Source organism: Cheilinus undulatus, linkage group 1, assembly GCF_018320785.1.
Source record: "Cheilinus undulatus linkage group 1, ASM1832078v1, whole genome shotgun sequence".
Taxonomy (NCBI): Eukaryota; Metazoa; Chordata; class Actinopteri; order Labriformes; family Labridae; genus Cheilinus; species Cheilinus undulatus.
In genome coordinates, this window is record NC_054865.1 from 36144454 (window position 1) to 36170121 (window position 25668).

At 38.4% G+C, this 25668-nt stretch overlaps 1 protein-coding gene across 4 annotated transcripts in view; it reads left to right on the forward strand.

Annotated features, from left to right (window-relative positions):
• sbf2 (SET binding factor 2) overlaps window positions 1–25668 on the forward strand; it is a 132578-nt gene that overhangs the window by 76165 nt on the left and 30745 nt on the right. For all 4 annotated transcript variants that reach the window (XM_041790842.1, XM_041790816.1, XM_041790825.1 and 1 more), the window contains 9 exons: window positions 772–900; window positions 1215–1313; window positions 1486–1690; window positions 2793–2902; window positions 3672–3821; window positions 12496–12564; window positions 21562–21729; window positions 24292–24563; window positions 25492–25664. In XM_041790842.1, coding sequence (XP_041646776.1) covers window positions 772–900; window positions 1215–1313; window positions 1486–1690; window positions 2793–2902; window positions 3672–3821; window positions 12496–12564; window positions 21562–21729; window positions 24292–24563; window positions 25492–25664 — 1375 coding nt within the window. The remainder of the gene's footprint in view (window positions 1–771; window positions 901–1214; window positions 1314–1485; window positions 1691–2792; window positions 2903–3671; window positions 3822–12495; window positions 12565–21561; window positions 21730–24291; window positions 24564–25491; window positions 25665–25668) is intronic.

The window sequence follows — 25668 nt, forward strand, 5'->3', positions numbered from 1 at the left end:
GACTAAGCTGTTTTAGCAATGCTCCTTAGCAAATACATTGTTCTTTTGATAAAACATGAATGTTTTAGCTTAAGTCCAGCAAAGAACTGATAAATTACATGCAAAGAACTGATAGATAAACCTATCATGGGTGTATAAAGTGTATGTGTGTTTGTTGGTGCATGTTTTTCTTAAATGTGTTGCAGAGTCTCCATGGCTCTATCTTTTTGTTTATGCAAGCTTCAGATGGGACTTTGTAACCTTGGGCAAAGCCCGGCAATGAGCCATATGAAACATATTAGGTTTACATTTTGGTTTTGTACCGGGGATTTTGTTTGTTCGAGTCTGTGGTGTATCCGTGGTAACCTCCTCATCCGCACATCATCCACAAAGTACCCCACATGGATCACATTATAAACAAACGCTCTGCTTATTCCCCTGGAATTACAGGGCGGGAAGGCTTGAGTGCACAGCGTTTTATCTCTTCTACCCACAAGCTTAAATAATTATTCTTAAAGTAAATTGAATTCATTTGCATGACCTGTTTTATAACAAGATTTATTTGCCTTTATTGCAGACTGGTGAACTTATCTGTGATTACAGCTATAATAGATGCTGGTCTCAGCACCCCCCTCTTTCAGAGATTTTTTTTAAATCATTTTAGAATTTGACTAGAAATGGCTGAGATCACAGTGCTTGTTTCTCAGTCTGCAGTAAATATATCATATGAACAAGATTACATTGGTCCCATCTGTGCAGGATTGTAACCACTCTGATTCTGACATTATCCAGACTGCCTTCCTGGGCCAGCGTGGCCTCATCGAAAATGATTTTCTAACCAAGGTTTTGGATGGTATGGCCTTTGCTGGCTTCGTCTCAGAGAGGGGTCCGCCTTACCGAGCCTGTGATCTCTTTGATGAGGTACTGTACCATGATGCTCCACTTATAGTTATGTTAAAGTAATCAAAGTTACAATCGAAAAGTTGCAAAATTAGTTTACAAACAGTTAAGGTTCAAAGATTTTTTTAATTGTCCTTGTGAAGGGCAGTTTGTTTTGCAGGTGGCTGCGAAAACAGACATACAGTATAGTTAGTTATCTAATTAACTAGTTAACATTAGGAATGACTGACTTTTCTGGGGGAATATATTTTTTATGTTTTCTGTTATATTGCTTTCATGCTGTGATTTTTTTTTTGTTTTTTGTTTATTTTCCTTGTTTCCTGTATGTTTTGTAGCTGGTGGCCTTAGATGTTGACAGCTTTAAGGAAGAAGAGGTGAGCCCTGTCAAGCTGCAGAAGCACATCAGGGAACTCTCAGAGCAGCTGTACCGAAATGTAAGATTCATGCTAATAATCTCAACCACATCTTCTCTGTTGTCTTCAGGTTGTACCATACATACCAGATGTCTGTGTCTTAGCATGCTCTACAACTTATTGTGGTGTAGCCACTGTTTATACAGCTGTGTATTCTATTAATACATATGGTTTCCTTATGTGTGTACTCTAGGAGAACCCAAATCCACATATGGCATTCCAGAAAGTGCCTCGGCCTTCAGAAGGATCTCACTTGCGGGTACATCAGGTACCCTTTCCCCTTCTGGATGATGAAAAGGTGGAAAAGATGCTACAGGAGGGCGTAGCAAAACACAGCAGCACACCTCCATCAACAAGGCTAGAGAAGAAGTGTGTGGTACCTGCTGGACCACCTGTTGGTATGGCTAACTTCTGCTTCTATAATGTACAGTGATTTAAATAGTACTGTGATGATCTGAATTTCATTTTATTATCTCAGTGTACCTGCAGACTTGTGTAAAGCTCCCTCGAATTCATGTATAAATTTTTAGGTTGTTTTACTGACCATCACTTATACTCCAGTATCTGGTAAACATTTAAAAAACAATTTGTTGTCCAAGTGTTTTAAAAAGGTAGCAGTTATTAATCATCAATGGGCTATAGTAGGGTTGTCATGATACCAAAAATTAAACTTTGATTTTACTCTAGAACAATCTGATGATTTTGATAACTGTTTCACTACCAACAAAATAAAAAGTCCCAGGTAACTAGTAACAAAACAGGGCTATTTATTTATTTTTTATGTTTGAAGTTTGTTAAATAAGGACATTGCACATTAATCAACTTACCTGCGCTACATGTCAGTGTAAATAGTAGTCCAGCAGCCTTGGAGGATCTGCTTGCCTTTAACAACCAAAAATTGCAACCAAACTCCTCACACTTCTTACTTGATATAACAGTCTATTTGGCATGTCAGGTTAGCTGTTTACTGCAGAAATGGCTTTATGTTTTTAGCTTTTAAGACCCTTCAATTCTCAATCCAGAGGTATAAGGGACAGCAAAATTACATACAGCACAAAACACACAATTCAGTCGGGCATTTTAGCAGGCATCCCAGCCGTATTCCAGGGTTTAACCTAGTCTTGTTCTCTTGGCAGTCTTTTATGAATAGTATGATTGATGATTCTTATATTTTTAAACTTCTGTACTGTAATGTGTATAGAAATGAAAATAATAGAGATTGTATTGTTAAAGCAAATTGCATACAAGTATTAATGCACAACAAATTTATGATGACCTTGGGCTATAGTTTGAAATTTCTGAAAATTTCTGAAATTTCTTTTAAAGGAAACACACTAGCTGTGTTCACAATCAATTTTTAATCCTCTCTCCCTCAGTGATAGATTTAACATAACTGGAGTAGTCACACTATGACTTATTAAATTGCTTAGATTTTCTTAAAGCACTTGTAATCATCATCTAATCGGACTTCTCTGCTTTTTTCTTATTTCTGTCTTGCAGTATCAATCATGGGGAAAAGTGGCTCCGTGTTTAACAGTGCTCGCAGGCTGGAGGTGGTACGGAGCTGCATATCTTTCATCTTTGACAACAAGACCCTGGAGACTGAAAAGGTGATGCACAATGTCTTTCATCAGGAGAGCTCATTAACCTTGATACAGGCTCATTAAGTAGAAAAAATTGCTCTTTGTGGCCCTCACATCCAGGAGAACGCTCAGAGCTCTAGATCCTTCCTCACATTCATCACCTTAATACCTCCCAGCTGGTCCAAAGATGCACATACACAGAAATAGATTTGGCCTGTAATTGAACACTATCTAAGTAATTGTAATTTTCTTGATCACATAATAATCACTATTGTTTCTCCTAACACATTTTTGTTGCCTTTATGAGCATCTACACTACAAAAGGATGACTGATCAAACTTTCCTCAATCAAGTTCCCTTATGTGTATGTGAGGCTGTAGATGAACAGTCTGCTCGACATGCATCCATGTGTTTCAGATGGGAAGGTTGCCAAATACTTTATGTCTCCCTCTTGCTTCACATATGAGTTATATAATCCAAGCATGCATTTGTATGCACATGTAAGTATGCATAGCCCGCATCCTCTGAACCCCCCATGAGGCTGTAAATCCTCTGCTGCCAAATCAGGATGAACAGCAGGTAGATGTAGCTGGACGTAATGCACTGGTACATTGTGTTGCTTTAAATGGAGTATGGAAAACATCATCACTTAAATATTATTTGTCAGTATTTCAAAAAGCAATCTAGCACTCTCATCTTCTTGTCACAAATTTGAAAACAGCCTCTCTTGTGAAGGCAGTCGCTTCACTTAAAGCTATTTTTCTGTTTATACATCTTTTTTTTTTTTTTTTAACAGACACTCCCAGCTGCACTGCGTGCACTGAAAGGCAAAGCAGCTCGCCAGTGTCTCACTGAAGAACTGAGTCTTCATGTTCAGCAGAATCGTGCCATCCTGGACCACCAACAGTTTGACTATACCATCCGTATGATGAACTGTGCTCTCCAGGTAAGTGATGTAGCAATTGTCAGACCCTCTCTTCTGCATCCCGCTTTTAATTTTGAAAAGAAACAGTGAACTCAGTCATGAAGGGGCATAATATCTTGTTAAAAACTCCACTTATTTGTATTTTTAAAGATATATTTTTAGGTATTTTTGTGCCTTTATTTGATAGAGGAGGAGGGGGATAGAGTCAGAAACAGGGACGAGAGCAGGGGAGAGACATGTGGTGAAGGGTCTCAGGCCGCATTCGAACCCGTGCCGTCTGCGTACGTGGGGCGCGCCTTAAACCACTAGGCCACCTGTGCCCCAAATCCCACCTTTTTCTTTTAATTTTCACACCTTGGTATGATATTAAATCTGTCAGGTGACAACTCTATGTTTTTTAAGTCTTGCATCCAAAAAGCACATCTGCTTTATGCATAGTACAAGTTGTAGTGAAATTGCATCATACAGCAGTAACTGTGTTAAAGGATAGCTTGTCTTTAAAATTAAAGTTGTGTCTTTACCTAAGAGCCAACATCAGACTTGTTATTTATTTCTTAACTTAATTTCGCTTTTATGCTTCAAGCTGGACTCTGACCCTTTCTGCTGTGATCTGATGCTTAAACCATATGTGGATCTTAATCTGTTATCAGACTCAATGTGTCCTTTTTTGGCAAAAATAGAATATAATAACATTACTGATGAAATATGTTCAAGTTTTCTTATCCAGCAAATGTCAGCAGATGTAGGCTCACAAGATTTGACAAGACAACTAAGTAAAGACTAAGGCTGTCACAGTAATCGAGTTAACATCGCATTAACTTAAATTACTTTTACGCCACTAATTTTTTTGTCGCACAATTAACGCATGCACGTTCTGTGTGACCCTCAACCCATCCCGTAGTTTGCCAGATCAGGAAGTGGCGCTGTCGTGATGCAGTGCAAGCAAGCAGAAAAGGATAAAGGACAGAGACTTTTGAATGGCTGGTTGAGCCTTGAGGTCATGCCAGATATGACTGAAGTTATTTTCTCTTACTGTTGACATGAACTGAGTTACATTTGCATAAAGAAAGCATTTTGTCCACTTGTGTTGACAAGGGTGTCTAAATCTTGAGAAATAGTCCCGTAAGGTACATTAAGAACAGACAAAGAAGTGTGATTAATTTTTGTGATTGTGATTAAAAAATTGTATATATTGACAGCCCTAGTAAAGGCACAACTATAAAATAAATGAAATTGTAATGGTGGTATATCGGCGATTTGTTCTTTTCAATTAACAAACAATTTCAAAACTCAAAAAATCAAAGCGACCACTGTGGCCCGGGATAGTAGATCTTACGCAGGATCAAAAATTTCAATGTCCATGCAAAAAATATAACTTTTGAGGCGTTTATTCACAAAAGCTTCTCGAAAACAATTGGCGTTCTCCCAGTCTGTCTGACTCATGCCTTCCTGGTAAAAACCCATTCACCTTCCCCGGTGCACGCCCATCCTATCCTACCTGCCCATAATATAGACGTCACCTTGTGCCAAACTACCAAATATATCAAAACAAATGCCCCAATCAATAATTAATTACTCTATACGATAACATTAGCTGTATCAAAATTAATCCTTAAATTCTCCCCAAACAAATAATGAATAAATGTAAAATTATCAAACAAAAGAAATGATGCCAATAGCTACAACAGGTGTTAATAAATAAATGAATACAGTTAATAAATGTTTATTCATACAGGGACAAGCATGAAGCAAGTAAACCAATGCTACATACTCAAGCACTTATAGTCGAAGACAACTGGCTGTAGTCTTTTAAAATACTTTAAACAGTGGTTATCAGCTGGTCTCACCTCAAAGCCTACTATTCAATCCTATGAGAAATTGTGATCTAAAATTCTGAAAATTTTACGTTTCAAATTTTGATGAAAAATGTTGTGTAGAGGGTAGAGGTTAGAACTTCTATGCACATAACAGTTCTACATGATGGAACTGGACACCCCCAGCTGTGTTCGCTGTTTTTAGACATTTTATCTTTTCAATTTTATCTTTTGATTTTGGTTTTCTTTACATTAGACTCGATTTGTTGTGTTAAACTAAATCACTGTCTGTGTAAATGCATATAATTATCTCTTTCCATATTTGTTAGTGTTTATTTAGCATTTATTTATTTTCCTGCTTCTCTACTTGTGTGATAACTGGCTGCTATAACAACACAGTAAGACATTATCATGAGAAAACCAGCTTTGTTATCCCGAGCTAACAAGATTTTTAAAAATCTAAATCTTGATAAAACAATCAAAATGTACCCTTTATCACAGAAAAATTAAGTTTAAATTAACTGTACAGATGAATGTATGCCCAGGGCTCCCATACAGCTAGACCTTCTCTTTTTTAAGATTTCTTTTTGGGCTTCTTTTTGGCCTTTATTTAGAGAGAAAGACAATAGAAAAGGTCAGAGACAGGGATGAGAGAATGAGAAATGACATCCAAGAAAAAAAGCCACAGGACTGACTTAATTTTCTTTGGAGCACCCACATGCAAGGGCTGTGACCTTGCCCACATTCATGTACCACTGACCCGCCAGTTGAGAACCAAATCACTAAAATAAACAACAAATAGACAATTCAACTCATCAACAGTTAAACATGACACAAAATATAGAAAACAAAACTTTAATAGAGGAAGTTGAGATCATGCACAATCTCTTACCTCTGTAAGAACTTTTCCAGTTCGAATATATTCAGTATTTTTTAGAAGAAAGGAATAACTTGAGTTTTTATCATTTTGTTTTGTTACATTGTGCTTCTTGTGGTTATGTGAATGTTTTAGATCTATTCTGCAATTCAAGTTTGAATTAATCCCATATTAAACTAAAGGTGTACAGTTTCTTGCACAAGTATTCTCCCTCTTTTTCTATATGTAATGTAAAGTGAAATTTATGGTGTATTATGTAACAAACCATTCCAACACAATGCATAATTTTGAAGAAATGTGAGACGTGGTATAAAAACTTAATTGCAAACAGAATTTCAAAAATTATAGGTGCTATGATATGACACCCCCACTAAGATCAGCTGCAACCAATTACCTTAAGGCTAACATGTGTTTTTAGAATATGTCTGCTTGTTGGACTTCCATGATTTGCTAATCAGATGGTGAAAAGCCAAAGCGATTTGTACTGAATTCCAGGTTGAAACATGAAAGACAAAGTTGTGAATACTTTTGAACGGCAATAGATATAAGTTAAAAAGTGTTAAATAAAAAGCACACCTTCCACTTATCATTTTTCTTTTCAAAGTTTGTCTACGCAAGTCTGACCGAGTCCCTTCATCTTCATTAGTATATTACAGTGATTCTTGCTGATTCTTAAGAATGCAATGCAATGCTTTTTTCCAGTTTTATGAATTCAGTTGGTGGATTAAAAGACATAAACTAAATACAATATAAACATGAACAAAATACCGTGAGTCCTATCAGCTCTGATCTGTTTCTGTCACAGTATGTTTTTGTCTTCCTGATGCCCTCAATCTCCGCTACTTGTCAAAGTGAGTAACTAATGTGTTTTTGTGCAGCTCATAAAAAGTCAGTGAGGCTTCACTCAACTAGAGCAGCCAGGTCTTTATTAGAGGTTCCTCATGTTTTACTGCCCTGAATCTGCCTTTTAAAGGGATTTTAATAATTTTATACAGTCCTCATAGGGTTGAGCTTTTATGGAGTGACTTAAGATTCCAGTCATTCTTGTTCCCCCCAAAATGATAGAAAGCCAATTAATCCCAACATCTGCCAGGTCCAGGGACACGCTATGTCATTTGGCCTGTCTTTGGTTCCACATTTCTACTACAGAACAAAATGAAAGGCCAAGTGCTGCATTGGTCAGGTTTATTATTTATGGCTTTCCACGCGCATAAGCAGACGTGAAAGGAAAGGCTTGTTGTGTAATCCCTAAATGCCGGACCGTCTGCCTTTCAAACAGCAAAGAATTACTTTGCTCTGCATTGAAAGTAGTTTGTCTTTGACTTGCATTACTTAAAACAGCCACTTGTTGCAGAAAGTATAAAAAACAGCTAGGAAACAAGCCTCTTAGATAAAGAGGTGATAAATATGATGTATGTATGTGGTGTAAGTTGAACAGATGAATTAGGGATGCAGAATATTTTCAGCACATCTGTATTTACAGATGTTAGCTTAAAAAGTCATATATCAGTATGAGCAGATATGAAAATTACTATTTATAGCGGATATATTGGCCTTACATGTAGGCAGTATAAAACATATATACTAGTGTCTCATCGCATATAGGTGGTTGACTCCAGCGCCACGCACTCCAGGAGGCCCACTGTGATCCCTGATCATTATTAATGAAGCCTCAAGCATAAAAACAATTACCAGACTGTCTACTTCACTGCCTGCTTCATCTCTCAGCTCTGCTTGACTCTCTTTGCACAAGAGACAAAATGGATATGTGTGTATTTTTATTGGCTAAAATGAGTTTGGACATATAGGATTCGGATATCGGCAACAATTCAATACCATGCATCTCTAAGATGATGGTAAATTTGAGGAAATGCAGATATGATCTATAGCTATCTCCTCGTTGCAAAGACTAATATGCCTCCTTTCATTTCCTCTGGTATGCTACTGAAAAGCCAAACATGGATGGGAAAAAGCAACAGTAGACGGATGGAAAAGAGATTTTATGTGTGGGTGCATTTTGGTTGGCTGCAAATTTGGATTAGAAATATTCAGAACTTTTCAAAGATATATATTCTGTTGCTTTTTTTGTTTATTGTTTGTCATTTCTTCTCTTTTTGCAGAGTCAGAATGAAAGCCAAACATTTGTTCCTAGCTTTTATTTCTCAATGTCAGTTTGGCTGAGAAGGATATGTCTCAGATGGGCTGTGAAAGAGATATAAATGGTTAATTTCTTGGCCAGTAATTACTTTCATATTCTGCAGGCTGCCCTTTTCTGTCAACACCCAAATGCTATAGCACTGTGTTTATGCGCACATGTGAGGACCTGACAAAGCCAAAGTGACTTATTCATTGAAAAATGTAGCTTGCTTTTTGTTTAATGACAGCATGTTGCCTCAGTAGGATTTCTGGCATCAATGTTGACATGACACATTGATTTGCTATGATATCATCATTACGAGGTCATTTTTACAACATTTATCTTTAATTTTCTAGTTCAAGTTAAGCAACCATTCTGTTGTCTGGTTGCAATCAATATTAGGCTTTCAAGGTTTGTAGGGGAGTTTGATATGTCTTACAAAAATGTGCAACCAGTAAATGTCAGGACATCAGAATCAGGTGGTAATGTTTGTGGTAATGTTTCCTGTCTTTACTTGTTAATCACTCATTAATTGTCGATAAATTCTCTTGGAGGAGCCGAAGCATTTCAGAATGATGCATTTTCCTTCTCTTTCCCAACATCTGTTGTACTCTGTATCTTCTATGAAGCACACACAGTAACAACCTTTATTAAGGTATTTCAGTTAATAGCACATTCATTAGTTTGTGTGTGTTGTACATGCTGGTCAGTGCTCCAGATTGGAGAAGTGCACATTGCGCAAGCCATGTGGGGGAATGAGCCCTGCTGTGGATGTATCCTGGCATCCCAACCATTTCCTGTCAGATAGGATTATGAGCCCTCTGCTCTGCTCTCTCATGGCCCAGGGCCTCATCATGGTGCTCGAAAACACACTCTGGACCGCACTTTACTGTGAGAGGGGATTAGGGTGAGAGAACCATGGGAAGCCGGGAACAGCGGCATGGAGTCCATGAGTTCCGCATGATCTGGAGCTGTGACCGTCTGATGCAGGAATACGTGTTACACACAGATGTTCCTAGAGAGGATGAGGTACTTTGTCTAACTGTCTGGTCTGAATCACAGACTGACCCACCCCTCAACCCCCCCACAGACATTAAGACTGCCTGCTGCACTATGATTGCTTTGAACATCTCTTTAACTCACTATTACATTTTTACATTGTTTAGATCATAAATAAATGTCTTGCTCTGAGAACATGGCCCCTGTCTGCCTCAGTGGCCTTGTCAGGCTGGTTTGCATAACAGGGTCACTGGGAATCTGGTCTTGGTATCATTCCCATGTTCTGATAACTGTTTCTCTAGGATATCCACCAAAACAGACAGGTAAACATCTGCAGTTATCAGATTTTTTTGCCTATGCTATAAAAATCTTTGTTTGTTTCTCATCTGGACAGCCTAGTAGTCAGCTGTGTGGCTAATTCCTCCCATTAGTCTTTCAAGCCCCAAATAATTGTCAAAAGTATGTCAGTGGCCACTACAGTCTCATAAAGAATACAAAAAGTGTCACTTCATCACACAGCTTCCAGGAAAATGGTACCTTGACTGAACACATACACAGGAAGCTGCTGTTTGTTCACATCCTGTAGCGTCTCTGTCACATGCTCTTGCTTCTTGTTTTTTTTGCTCACTGGATACGTGTCCAAGACCAAATAGCTGTGTTATTCATCACGGTCATCACAGCTCCTGAAGCTTCAGCAGGAAGAAATGGTCAGACATGCTGTAAATAATGGGAGGAAAGGGAGACAGCAGGGTGTCCTCACAAACAGCAATGTGGGGATGCAAAAAACACCCTCCTGTCTTTTAATTGCAAATAAGCTTACTTGTTTCTCCCATGATGCAATATATCTCTTCACCCCCATAAGACTGAGTCCTAAATTTTAAAAAAATCCTTCACCTTGTCAGGGTTTTCATGTGATGCTGATAGACTAGAAACAGCACTGTTCTACTTTTCAGATTTAATTTTCCATTTGGTCTTGTGTCTAACTTATCTGCAAGACTTGTAAACTGACCTCTCTAACATTTAATTTCAAACTTTAAACCTTCAGTTGTCTATCTGGCTAAATTAAACCTGATAACATTATTTCAACTGAAACAGCACTTGTTCAAACAGCCTCTGGTCAAATCAGTGTGACTTTTTCCTCATCCTATGTGAGACTGCTACCGTTTTTAGTGCTGAATAAGCCAGTCGTCACAAGTTTCTGTTCCACAGACCCAATGATAAGAATTGCTGAACTTGACTCTCTTTGTTTGAATAATGCTACTTTGTTAATTATTCACACACTTTTTTCTCTGCCCGTGCGTTTCCACTTGTTGTTCTGTGTTGACTGGGGGTCCATGAACTCCTGTGACCCACAGCATTGTTAAGGATGCCGGTAAACAATGCTCTGGTGCTGCTCCAAGCTGGAACATTTTAACCGCAGCCCAAATAACTGCTAAGAAAAACACTTGGGACAAGAAAAATAAAACAGAAACTATGTTGATTAGTCCACGGGAGGCCAGGCTTTCATGCGTCGCTGTGGAACTTGTGTTTTACATTTTCTCCCCTCTGTACATTCTTGTCTGTGCTTTTTTTCCCTCTTGAGGAATGGCGGTCACAGAGGCCCTTTTACAGACCGCTATCTGAAAGTCAAGAACTCATCCTCCTATCTTTGCTAACATAATTAGAGACTAAAAATAAAAAGTTGCATACTTGCACACAAACATTGTCGTGCACTTAAGATAGCTGGTTTATTCATGGAACTTAAAAGGCATAAAATGTTTGTTTTAACCTTAATTTCTGGGGAAAAAAAGTTGGACCCACTGAAGGAAATTAGGTGCGGCAGCAGGTCAGAAGCAGTGCTGCTGTTTGTAAAAGGCCTTAAGTCAAGTTTCCTCTGGCCATTCTCATTTACAGAGTTCAACAAGTAAATCCCCACAAAGCTTACAAGAGATAAGTACCAATTTCCTGTGAATTTACTGCTTTCCAGTCCAACTTGTGTCTGTTTCGCTTAGTCTCCTGTTCTCATCATCCTCTCTGATCTGTGCAAGGAAAGTTTTGTTTGGGCCCCCAAGTCCCCCCTGCTCTAAGCCTCTTAATGTACTATTCATCGTAATAGAGTTCTCTGGAAAGCACCATTAGATGCTGCCTCTTTGACTTGAGGCAGTCCCAAATACAAATCCGCTTTGGCATGGCATGTAAATGTCAAAACAGGAACTGTTGCCTTGTTTTAAAAAACAAAATAAAAAGCGGGAGAATTTCATTTTCTTCCTGGCATGTCAGGCTCTCTTGATAAATAGTTGTGGCTCTTTATTGCCAAAATCATGGGATTTCAGGCAGTTTTCTTCAATGAGACATGTATGGTAATGTAGTTCAAGAATGGAAAGCATAAAATTACTAATAGATTGGAAACTGGAGCGCTTCGACTATTGTGTCAAGGCAAAGGATTATATAAGAGTATTGGAAGCATATGTCCTGATAGTGGAGCAGCACAGCAAGTGGTTTTGGTAGACATTTTTTGAGCATTGCATGTTACATATAACAGGAGAGTCTTTATGTAACAGAAGGTCATGTTTACTAATGATACATTCTCTGTCCCCCACTGTCACCATAGCTCACGTCCATGCTTATTTTTTTTTATTTACAGCAGAGCATCCATCATAAGCAGTCACATTGTTATGTCTTGTATCATAGCCATACATAACCAGTTTGAAAAGAATTAGAGCATGAGGTCTGAGGTTCACCTTTAACCTTTGTGTGTGTGATATCTCTGTTGGAAACAGCGCTGCTTGTTTTGGGGCTCCAGTGGTAAAAAGTGTAACAGAGCTGTGTAACGTGCTGCCTGCTGTATCCTGCCCTGCTCTCATGTCTCCTCTGTTGTTTGACCCACAGGACTGCTCCAGCTCAGAGGAGTACACTGTGGCTGCTGCACTGCTGCCCCTATCAACTGCCTTTTACAGGGTAAGAAAGTGAACTACAACAACTGTGTTCATGCTAGTTTTTCTTTATCGTAAATACAAAAAACATCATAGTAAAGAGGACAGTGCAGTGTGGCACTCAAAGTATGACTTCAGCAAAAGTAGTAAATACTTATATTTATTTCTCATTTTCCTTCATGTCCACAGTGCCATTCATGCAGGTTTTCATCTGTTGACTAGGGCTGTAAAACAGTTAGATTGATCTCCCCTTTTTGTTGGATATTAAAAAATTACACTCTTTTGCTTTTAAAACATTTTTTGTTAAATTTAGTCTCAAATTAGGGGAAACGGACTTCCTGTTTGGATACAGACCTGCTTTTGTTTCGGAAGAAAATAATAAACTTTGGGTAGAAGGAAATTGTGACATAAATTTAACCACAGAAGAAGGAAGTTGGTATTGATTGAAAGGAGATAATGGATCAGTAGAAAGACAACACAAGATGGAGATAACTTGTGATTTGTCCACTGAGCTACCTGTGAGATTTTTTAAAGTGCAATGAGACATTAAGGGGCATTGCTGGACTTATTTTACATCTCTTTGGCTGCACGATGATGCTACAGTGCCTTACTCAAAGTGTGCTGAATCAAATTTATGAAAATAATTTATGCAAATAATACAGTTTTAAAATGCAATGATTATGGACCTTGATTAATTGGGAATTAATGGGTACAGTCGTGCTGTTGCCCTGTGTAGGGTTAGGTTCAACCCTCAGTAAATTAGTTTGCAGTGTGCAAGCATAGGACAACTACAATACTCAAAATTACAAATTTTAAACGAAAAATACTATACACTAAGTAGGATACAAACAATGTAGGATGACATAGGAGAGAATTATAAATTATTTTTAAGTAAAATGCCATGCCTATTAGCCACAAGAACCATAAAAGAAATAAAGAAATCCTTTTTATAAGCATCATATCTTTTTAGATAAGTATGTTCATGTAAAAATGCCACTTTCTCCAGATTTTGTAAATCTAAACTTACTAAAACTAATAATAAAACCCCTTGTTTGTAGATACTGGAAACCAAAAGAATCCAGTTTTGGTGGGGTTTTGATTAACACATCACTTTGGAAAAGATGTTAGATACAGTCAGAGAAAGGAGGACTTCCGCAACCTTTAACTTTTCCTGATCACTTTGCATGTACAGTGGCATATCAGCAGATTTAAACCTATGCAGTCAAATATAATGGAACCACATTAAAAAAGCGCACAATATGGCCCCACAGCTAGCTGATTGCTGTGGGGACGAGATCAACCGTCCCCTGCTCACTGGTGTTCTGTTTTATACAAGTACCATAATCTAACGGCTGGACTGAGACTTGGCCTGCTTTCTGCCACCACATGACTCATCAAGCTCTCATGCCGCAGGCTGATGTAACTCACCATGATAAGCCTTATTTATGCTTCTAAAATTGATAAATTATGTTTGTGTTTCTTAGCTTGTGCATGGTTGTTAAGCCACGTAACAAGAATGTACCAATACAAATGATTCCCCTTTTACATAATTGTTGTAAATATTGGTTTGGTTTGGAGCCATCTCAGGATGAAGATTACTGATGACTTCTTGTTTGGCATTGGAAGAAGAATAGCACCAGAATGAAGCAGATTTTTCCTTGTTACTGAGGATAATTAGAACTGTTGAAATGCTTAAGCTCTCTCTCACCAGAGGAGTGAAAAGTCAAGTGAGGTCAGAACAGAAATCTGCCAGAACTCCTCTGTAATATCTGGTTTAGTAGTTCAAGGACCATGCAGTAAAAATGTGAGAAACAAAAGCTTGGTAATTGAGCATCACAGCAGCTAACATCATCGCGTGTATTGAGGAGCTTATGTGATCCTGATGCCTCACAACTGATTTATCATACTCTGTCCCTTTTTTTCTGAGCATTTTTCCCTTTCATTCATTTCCAAGTTTTTGTGTTACATGCAACCGTAGAAGTTGGCTAACACAAATAGGAATGCCTTGATTTTGCAAGGAACAATATGTAGCACGATATTGTAGCATATACAAAGTAACACATTTTGACAGCAGGGCTTTGTGTTTGCAAGAAAGATGTACCGCCTCATCTTCAGAAGCCTCTATTCACCCCTAATCTTAATACTATCATACAGCTTATGTAACAACCTCTGAGAGACTGCTAGCATGGTCTCACAACCATTGCTAATAGATTACAGTAGCTTTGTGTGCAACAAACAGCTGTGAATACTTTATGCTTTAAATTATCACTTCTTTTTTGAATTTGGCCCGACTTTTAGTATCTTTGAGTTCTGGTCCTCGTTATCCAAGAAGAAAAAAATTTTGGGGTGTTTTTAAGGATACTGCTTGTAAACACCAAAAACACATTGGTCCCCTCATGTCTGTGGTATATACCATTAATAAGCACATCTACAGACAGTTGTGTGTAATGGGCCAGAGATTTATATTGTTTTCATGCTGAATTCTTTAAATATTCTTAATGAAACATCATGTTTTTGATGAAATCCTCAAGTAAATCTAATGTTAAATAGCATAACCTCCGCTGGACATTATTGGGTCATAGAGATATGTCATCCTTTAACACTGCATGAGAGTCCTACTTCAGAAGGCATTACATGGTGCTGCTATAAATTATGATGCTATGGTTCTAGTTTTTCTTTCTGTGTGGCAGGCTTTGCTACTTGCAGGAAACTGAGATTCCAAGTTTTCCAAGTCTGGAAGTTGTTTGGAGTATGAATCAAATCACTGACCTGCTCTAAAACTGTGTTTCCTGTACTGACCCACTTAATGTAGCACCAGTCTCATGAGCAGAAGCAAACAGTGTTTTTGCTTTGAATTTCAGCACACTTTCCATTTCAACAAGGCTTTTAAATTCTGATAAATGAGAGGGCTAAGGAAATTTTCGTTTGCGTCATCATGCTGTAATCCAAAGTGCATATTTTTCTCTTAAAGCTCTCTTTTAAAAAATGTTCTGCTGCAGGGCAATTACCGGATAAAAACAGTTTCTCCCTTCTGGCTCTCCACATTAAAAACTGTTGGTTCAATTCCAGGAGTCAAGACATAGGTCATGTTCCTGTTTGGTTTTCTTGGTCAGTCTCTGCCAAGCTTACTTTGGGTTCATGTTGTATAGTGGTGCCATCCCCATGGCCTTTTAGTCTCCAGGCCAGGGAACGTGGGAAGCTCTCAGAACTCTCCCAAACTGTGGCACACAGCAAGTTGTTTAATCTAAGAAAGTTAGATTAAATTAAGGCCTGTGTTGCTTGTAATACGTACAAACATCTGAAAAAAATATACCCAAATGCCATTAATGAGGTGTACTTTCTTTATTAGTTCTTACATCTAATCTCAAGACACTGAACAAGTCATTTTTCTTTCCCTTTGCCAAATATTTTAACTTATTGAAAGAGTTGGAGGTCTTATTTTATGCTTTTCATATCTTGAAATAAGATTTCTATCTGGACTTGTCAAGTGAATGTGGCTTAAAATAAGTGTAATAAGATATTTTGACTAGAAATTTGACAAAAACACTTGTTTTTGTAGTGCAGTCTGCTTTTAGTTAGAGAGAGACAGTGTTTAGTTTTATTTCAAACCATATGTCGACACTCAACAGCTTTTGTTTGACCCACATTCTATGTTTTGTTTTTGCTGTTTTTTTTACTTGCCAACTTCTCGGTTTCCCCTTTGTATGACCTTTCTTTATTTTACCCACACAACAAAATTTGAGAGATGTTTGTCCATTTTTCTGATAGAAGAAAGGTTGAACTCATTTGCACAGTTCCTTCTGGCCTAGGTCATGCATGGATGGTGTGATTAGAACCATACAGGTAAAGTTTATCAAAATGTCATTCAGATCTTCCACTGTGGCTTTTTTGTTGGAGATGAGCCTTTGCATTTTTGTTTTGATTCTCTAATCTCTGGAAGGTTACCCTGTCGTTCATTATCGAGTGAAAGGTGGGTTTATCTGGAGATAAACAGGTGTCATTGACACCTCTGTCTGGGTGTTATTCTGCTCTTTGCCATCCCACATAAAATTACTTTTTTAACATTTGAATGTCTGACTGAGCTAGCACGGGTTTTGTTCAGCTGCAAGTGAGCAACCCAAACACAGATGACTGGATGACTTGCACAACAAGAGCACTTGACTGTTAGCATTCCTTAAGCCATAGTTTATGCATTGGGGGTGCAGCTCAGTGTGTAAAACTGCTCTCCACCACGTCCTTGTGAGGAAAATGACGTTTTGGTTGACCCCAGTGTGTCTGAGAAATGTCCAGCTCTTGACTTAACCGTATCTGTGTTTACTTACTTTTGAAACATTTATGTTACTCGTACATTGTGTTTTTTTACACAGTAATGGCCTATGGATGTTGTGATGGATTTGTTTATTAGTCTGACTTTCAGCATGTTTTGCTCTGTTTGTTCTATGTGACTGAAAACTGTAAATACATTGTTTGAATACACTGTTTGAATTCAGGTCTTTCAGGATGCTCTTCCTCACAATGTATTGACTTATGTTGAATCACAAAAATGCAGAGATCAATTGTGTGTAGGTCAGGCGTGCATTCTCACAGATGACTTGTTCAAAAATAATGACTGTGTTTCTCTTATCAACTATTCAGGAATGCTGTGGGTTTTTCCAAAACACTTGTAAATAATGCTGCTGCCTCAAGGCTAGCGACATATCAGACACAGCAGCCTTCACTTAGAAGTATACACTCCCTTTAGTGACAACATGCACCATTTCTCAGTCTTTGTGATGCTCTAAGGCTGTATACATGAGGTTGTACTCAATCACACTGTGAACCTTGGGATCATGTCTCCAAGTTCAAAAGAAGATCCCAGATCCTGATAGCCTCATTCCTTTGACAGGTGCATGGTGTTTTCCCCTTCCAGTCTCCCCTTGTGGTTTTTATGCTTCTATGTTTTGTTCTTTCTCTCTCTTTGTGAACCCTACATTCCTCCTCTTCATCAGTCATGTGGCAAGATGTGTGTGATAGTGGTTTACTCCCTCCTTCCACTTCATCTTCACTTCCTACTTCCCTTTCCTCTCCTCTTCTTCCCTGTCCTCCTCCTCCTCATTGACCATCTGTCTTGTGAATATTTCTGGGAGCTCTGTGTATCATCACATTAGGCAGAGACAACCTGGGTCAAAATGACCTGCACATATCTAACGAGTCATAAAAGAACAGCCAGGCTGAGAATAGGCAGCGTAGACAACACACATAGAACTCCTACACAAACTTAAACACCCACACATAACACCTGTAGAAATGTGCAACACGCCTCTGTAGCAGAGGGGTATAGAAGTACTCTACAACAAGCTTGACTTTGATCTTTTTCATTTTAGTCTTAGTTGCAGGCGTGTTTTCTCAGTCTTTCTCTTTATTCTCAAAGTTTGTTTTCCTTGACAGTGCCCTGGTTAGTCACATTATGACTTGAATTTAAGCCTTTTCAGCCACAGCTAAGACGTCCTTGTCAGGTTCGCATTTTTCATTGGCGTTTCTCTGGCCTGATTCCCATGTACTGATGTATCAAGCTAGTTCGTTTTTTTCCTTAATTGATGGCAAAATTATTAATTTATTGTGTCTATTTCTGGGAAGGAGCTTACATTAATGTCACTTACATTATCTTATGTTCTACTCTAAGGCTGTGATCCAGCAGGCTTCTTGTACATTTCATCAGCAATCTTTTTGGTGGTTTTAGCAGTTTAGACAAAGAGAAAGCAGAAAAATTCAGCGTTAAATGATAGTTTTATTCAAGGTCTTTTAAATGAGTGTAGGCTGCAGGAGAGCCAACATGGGTAGAGTTTAAGCAGACTAATAACTACAAACAAGCATCCCTAAACTATCAATGGGTAGCTTATAGAGGCATTTTTATTTACTTGGGTTTGTTAGAAAAACTTGCCATGAACCCAAACATAAGCCTTAAAATAGCCTTGTGTCTTGTTGGACCTCTTGTGTAATAATTTTGGTATTTACCTTAAAATAAATCAGCCAGTTGTCAACATTTAAGCTTCTGCACCTGAACATTGAATTTCCTGATTTAGACAAATTCTGGATTTAAATTTTATTCAGATTTTTTTCTAGTTGGCCTTTTTATCAACGGGATGTTTTTTTAGCCTCTCAAAACAACTGAAGACTTATGAAAATCTGCTCAAGCCAGCAGTGTTGCATTTCCTGAGGGAGTAGTTTCATTTTTTCCAATCTAATGTTATAAAAAGAACAGCAAGGGATTATAAATATAGCTTACAGTAGGTGTTTGATTGTCCTGGGTTATGTATATTATGTATTATTATGTATATTTAGACTAATCTTTGGACATCTGCTAGCTCTGTTCAAGGAATTTCAACACTTAATCCTTACCAGGACCCTTATGGCCCCCATAAGTTTGAATAAAATCCTGAGTGTAAGTGTGAGCACAAAATATCAAACTGCATAAATGCCGAGTACAGTATTAACTCTAAGTGTTAAATCTTTAAAGCTGTGTGGGGCATCAGTGCTCTGCTCACAGCCTGTCCTCACAGCTCTCCTGTCTCTTGGCTCGCAGCCCATCACACTTGAAACAGAGCTGTTTTAGTTGTGTCTGTTGTAATTACAGTAATCCCCTCAGCTTTTATCCCTCAAAGGCAAACTATGAAGTGATAATGGAAACCATGGTAATGTGTCAGACTCAGGAGAATGAAATCAGAAGCTAATTAAGTAACAGGCTTGAGCCTTGAACATGTGGCCTCTATGTTGTTCTTCTGTTAGGAGTTTTTGATGTGTAGTGTAAATGTCTCTCCAGCTTCTCTAGGCAGTATGTGTTTACCATACGTATTTTTCTGTGCAGTGTGGTCCTACAGTGTTAATGCCTTTAGCTGAGCACTGTACGTTTCTTTCTTGAGCTTTTTTTTCCAGAGGCTGTGCTTTACTCTTTAGCACATTTCAGTGATAAACAACTGCCTCCAAATACATCCAGACACAGTCGGACTGAGGGGTGGTCCGTTGCTCCATTAGGAGATGTTGCATGTTTAAAAAGTTACAACCTACAAGAAATGATTGATTTCTTTAAAGCCCCCATGACTGTCTGTTTTTTCCCCATTTCTTCTTTATATTATGGCAAACTGCTTTTCAAGGGGCACTCACAGCAGCCCATGTCACTTTTCAATGCACTTACCCAATGAGAAATAAACCTGCATAAACTCTGAGTGCTCACAAATGATCACAATGATAATTTAGAGATTGAAGAGAAAAGTATGATTGCAGGTGTTTAATGAAGTGAAATATTGAAAACCAAGCTCTGAGACAAAAGGAAATATTTTAGATGTTTTATGTGTCATTCTTTCTTTGTTCTCCCAGCCTAAGTCCAAGGATTTGGTATTCCTGGAAACTCTGAGATTCCACCAGAATTTACTTTTAAAGTTTTGTGGGTTGAAAGAAAAGTTGGCTATAAATCATGTGTTTATACTGACTGGTGCTGAAGAGACTAGTGTAAAGTTTTGATTATGTCCTGCTATTCAAACCACTTTTTGAAGTCGGTACATACGTTTAATTCAACATCAACATGAAACTATTTAATATCTAAACTGTGAACAACAACACTGTCACTGCCGCTCAGCAGCAGACACGTCTGCATCTGCTATCAATTTGTTGGGCTAGGAGACGACATAAACTATACGAAAACAAGGATGTAGACTGTAATTTTTGGTTTTCATCCCTTAATCCTTATTTTTATTTTATTTTGTTGCAGGGCATTTAATGATCCTAAAAACTATCCTATATTAAATAAGCTGGCTAATAGACAATTGATTTCTTGGAATTAGGATACACCAGATCACTAGGGATGCCCCAATCAGGATTTTTTTTTTTCTGATCATCCATATATGATCATAATATAGCAGCTTGTTTTATGGTTGGTCAGTCTGCTTATCTTGGTATTGTACTGGGTCCTTATAAAGGTGATAGTAACCTGCTAAATGTAACTTAAAAGACCCCCTTATTCAGTTAAAAAACATGATTTTACTTACTTTGTTAAACAAAGCACTACTAATATCTCTCATGAGCACTTTGAGTGTCCCACAGTAAGGACAACTGAATTACTAAATGTGACCGTTCATTGGTTTATGTGAATTAATTAAAACTGTTATTAACGAACTGAAAGAAAATAATAAGCTTAAGTTGGCTAAACAGTACAAATAGTCTAATAAATAATAGGTAATAGGTCTCAGAACATTAACGAGTTTCCTTGTGCAACCGTTAATTTAGACTGGTTAGAAAACAAACAAATTCCACCTCCAAACAGTTGTATTTAATCAAGTTTCTCATCAAAAGCCAAATTTCCTTTCCTTGAAATGACGTCTAACACATCTTGTTGACATTTTATTTACCTTCGCCTAATAGTTAATTTACCAAACCTGAGCTTGAATACATCATAATGTAAAATTATGTTTCATCATTTAGTTTCCAACTAGCTTTTATCCTGCTGGTTCCAACCCAGGTTTTAACATTTAAATATTATGTTTAACTAAGGGACTTATTGCAAAGTTTGAGGGCTCTTGCTGTGGTGTCTTTGAGAGGATGAAGAGGATGACTGACTGACTGCAGCAGCATATGACTATACTGAGTTGTTTTCAAATCAACGGTCAGTGGTGCTGCATTTCAGTTTAATTTAATGTGGATGTGCTGAATCCTTATTGACTGGCAATTCAGTTAGCCTTTATAATTTCACAACACTGCACACACTGTGGCTCTCTCAGCCACAGACACCAGTGTTAGCCACTTAATTAATGCTAGTGCAATTGATTCCAATCTCTTGATCATGTGTTTTTACTGAAAATTGGCCGATAGTGATCAATTCCCAATTAACTGGAGCATTTCTACAAAGAACTACATGGGCAAAAGTTGTTGGTAGAAAGATGTTTGCTCATCTTGATAGTGTGCAGTGTTGTTCTGGTAAAAGACATGGCCAGCTGTTCAGTGTTTCCTCTCTACTGTGTCCTTATTCTGTGGTCGATGTTTTGTCTTGCAGAAATTGGCAGCAGGAGTGAACCAGTTTGCTTACACCTGCATTCAGGACCATCCCATTTGGACCAACCAGCAATTCTGGGAAGCAACTTTCTACAGCGAGGTCCAGGGTCAGATAAGAGCCCTTTATCTTAACACCCCAGAGGAGAAAGGCATCACTGCCAGGATAAAGGTGAGACTGCAAATTTAAAGGGACATATTATGCAAAAATCACTTTTTCAGGCTTTTTTAACAAAAATTTGTGTCCCAGGCTTGTTCACAATACTCTCAAATACCAGAAAAATCCCCCCCTTTCTCCTCCTTTTAAGAAAATGTGTACTGAAACAAGCCGTTCTCAGATTTTCCCCTCATGACCTCGTGTGAGGAGTTAGTGCCCGTCCCCAGGTCTCAGCTGCCAGCTGAGATGCTGGATAGCTCAGTGGGTTACCCTGCTGACTTTCATCTGGGAGATTGATGGTTCAAATCCCAGTTAGGTCCTTAACTTTGGATAAAAGTGTCTGTAACACTGTAACATCAGGAGTGCCACATCCATCCATTTCCTGAGAGGGGTGTGGTCAGAGGCAGAGTCAGGCAGCTCAGTAACATTTAAAGCCACAGACACAGAAACGGCTCATTCTGAGAAGGGCTGAAACAGAGGGGTTTTTAGACATGCAAAAATCCAATACTAGTGGGTTTTTTTTCAGCAACAGACTTCACAGGCCTGTTTTGGAGACCTCTGAGACTAATATAAACTTGTCTTAAAAGGGTAAAATATGTCCTCTTTAACAGCTGTAAGTAAATATTGTGTTTTTTGTTCAATCTGAAGCCCAATTGTTTTTTTTCTCTGTAGCTGAAATGAATAAGGAAGATTCTTCCACCTTTGGCCCTTTTGCACTCACTGATTGTTTACTGGTGAAAAAATATTTTATAGGTAAGCTGTGCTAACTCTAAAAGACAGTGAAGGAACTCAGACATCCTTAGGTTTGGCTTGAGAATGTAGTTGAGGGTGATTGAGCATCTTGTGTGGATGCCTCTGGGTAGGATAATAATGAAAATAATATCTTAGATTTATATACTGGGTGTCCGCGGGGTCTTAAAAAGTCTTAAAACATCTAAAATTCAATAATTTGAATTTAAGGCCTTAAAATGTCTAAAATTCTCTTAAAATCTCATAAAATGTCTTAAATACAATTTTTAAAGGCCTTAAAAATGTATTATTAATGTATTATTCTAACGGAATCGCAGAATTGGCCAATAAAAATGGAATTTACAATTTAAAGCGGAAATTAAATGAATTTAACTGAAATACTGTGTTTTTTTAGAAAGAGGAACGTATATCTGAGAAATATGTCCCCGGGGGAACACTAAAGCGGGACAAAACTTTTCCCTCACTCACCCCGCCCCCCCTCTTAAACAATAACAGCATGTCAAAGCGGCTGCACAAAACACCAGTAAACATCATGTAGCCCCATACAGGCCAGTACCGTGGGACTTAATGTTGCACCTTCAAGAAAACTCATCCGTGCTTCGAGTTATTTTACCTCACCGCACCACCTGAGTGGTGTGCCTCACCTCACACGAGGCACACCGCTCACCCTTCGGAGGCTCAAAATCAAGTCAGACGGACTCGAGGCTTTATGAAGTCCCGTAGTCTAAATGATGTTAAATTCAAGTAACGGTTAGCTTAATAATTCACCCTGTAGATACTGTAGTTCCCTTTGGTTGCTTAACGAACCAACAAGTGTCTGGATTAATAATTCACTCTGTAGATACTGTAGTTCCCTTTGGTTGCTTAACGAGCCAACACGTGTCTGGATTAACGTAGCACTCTGATATGAGGCAGACGGACAGACAGCGAGGATGGAGAGAGATGAGGAGGGAACCGTTACAGTCGGGAGTAAAACACAATGCATAATCAAACTGCATGCACTGTTACCTATTGAGAGAATAAAGAAAAGTTTAGGTAACAGGTTTACTTCTAACCATTGAACTTTAATGTGACCTTCTTATTAAGTTACTATCACTCTCTGAGAGAACAGAAGGATTTCTTCATTTGCATTATAAACATCAGTTAGGATGTGATTATACACGTGAATGTGTCTTGAAATTTTGGAAATATCTGACTGTTACACTGGTTATAATTATTTTATATCAGGGTTATCCACACAACAGCTCCTGGGCCAACTGTGGCCCTTATTCAATAAATTTAGGGTTATTTCTATTTAATTAGTGAACATTTGATTCATTTATATAAACAAGACACTCCTTTTTCTGGTAAAATTAGTGGAAAGGTTAAAAAATGGAATTCCAAAAAAACATTAAAACGGAATTTGGCAAAAAATAAAACAGATTTCATAGGGCCCTACATATACTTTGCAAGTAATTCTGGGCCTCCAATTTCCCTTCATGTCTTTTTTACCTAACTGGTAAACCCAGAAAACAATGAGGATATGGTTTAGGCTTTAAGCATCTACAACTGCAACTTGACCAAGAATGAGGAGAAAATGGATATCTATCGTTGGATTTTTCCGTTGATTGTTTTGTCTATTTAAAAAAAACAGAGTATAACACTATAAAATTGAAATTTAAAATATCAAAACCTGTAAAGTAAAATTGTTCACAAATTAAAGTGGTTGCCGCTTTAACATTCAACATTTTTGGGGTAAAAACATAAATGTTAGAGAGGGAACTGTGAGCAATTACAGTAGATTTAAAAGATTCCATCCAACTTGTTGTACTTCCTCTACCTTCCTAGGATGCATGCCCCCCACAGACAACAGTCAGAGATGAGGAGCACACAGCTATGGACTTGGCAGCAGAGCAGCTGCGTTTGTGGCCCAATCTGAGCAAGGAGAAGCAACAGGAGCTGGTCAAGAATGAGGAGAGTACCGTGTTCAGTCAGGCCATCCACTATGCCAGCCTCATGGTCTACCTGCTCGTCCCTTTAGACACCAGCAAGAACAAGCTGCTCCGCAACACACCTGTGGCTGACTGGGAGAGCGGCAGCAATAGCATCGTCACAAACAGGTCAGGAATCTTACTATCCTCTTCTAGTAGACTAGAACATCCTTTTTCACTTGTTCCATACTTGTAAGGTAGAACAATCATTCTAATTCAGAGGAAACCTCAAGGTACGGTTTCATAATTTGGGAGTATGTGTACCTCTCTTAATAAGGTGATGATCAGTATGTGGGTGGATGTGGCATGACTTGCGGTCTACATGATACCTTCTTATTCAGCCAAATGAAACACAGAATGTCTCCTGTTTCCGGCCCACATCTGTCCTGTGGGCTTACACCGCTACTGAACAAAACAGAGCAAGCCTCATTTACTTCTCTTGGAAGTTTGAAACCCACTGTACTGTACTTGCCCAAACCAAACAAATATCAGTGGAAGTGATTTCCCCTGCTTTGCAGCAATTTTCCATGTATATCTGTTCTTAGAATTGACAAGCATTCATCCAAAAAGTCTTATTCAGGATATGTAACCAGATAGTCAGAGAACACAATGTGAATATTTAATTTATGTTAACTTACAGTTTAAATCCCACATTTTCCTCAAGAACACAGTGTTACTTTTCACCATTTGTTTTGTTTGTATTTTCAGTGACACAACAGAAATACAGCCGCCAAGTATTTGAGAGGATTTTTCTTTTTGGTTTTGCACCACACTTGAGTGTTTATCAGAGAGCACATTTGAATGTCATCACTTGCTTGTGAACTCAAAGAAAAGGTTGCATCACGTCTCATGCAAAATATTCTTGTTGCAAGCAGAGTCAAGCAACTTATGTTGGCATCAACACTTAGAACATACCAGGCTGCAAATCATTCACACTCTGACTGCTTTTCATTACAGTGCTTTCTCATATGTAACAATGTCAACACAAAAACGTAGATCAGAGGTCCCTTCTGGTTGCCCTTTGTCGGTGTCATGTGTCTTCATGTCTTTTTTGCAGCATCGCTGGTAGTGTTGCAGAGAGTTTTGACACGGAAAGCGGCTTTGAAGACTCGGAAAACAGCGATGTGGCCAACTCTGTGGTCAGGTTTGTGGCTCGCTTCATTGACAAGGTTTGCACAGAAAGCGGAGTAACCCAGGAGCACATCAAGAGTCTGCACAGCATGATCCCAGGTAT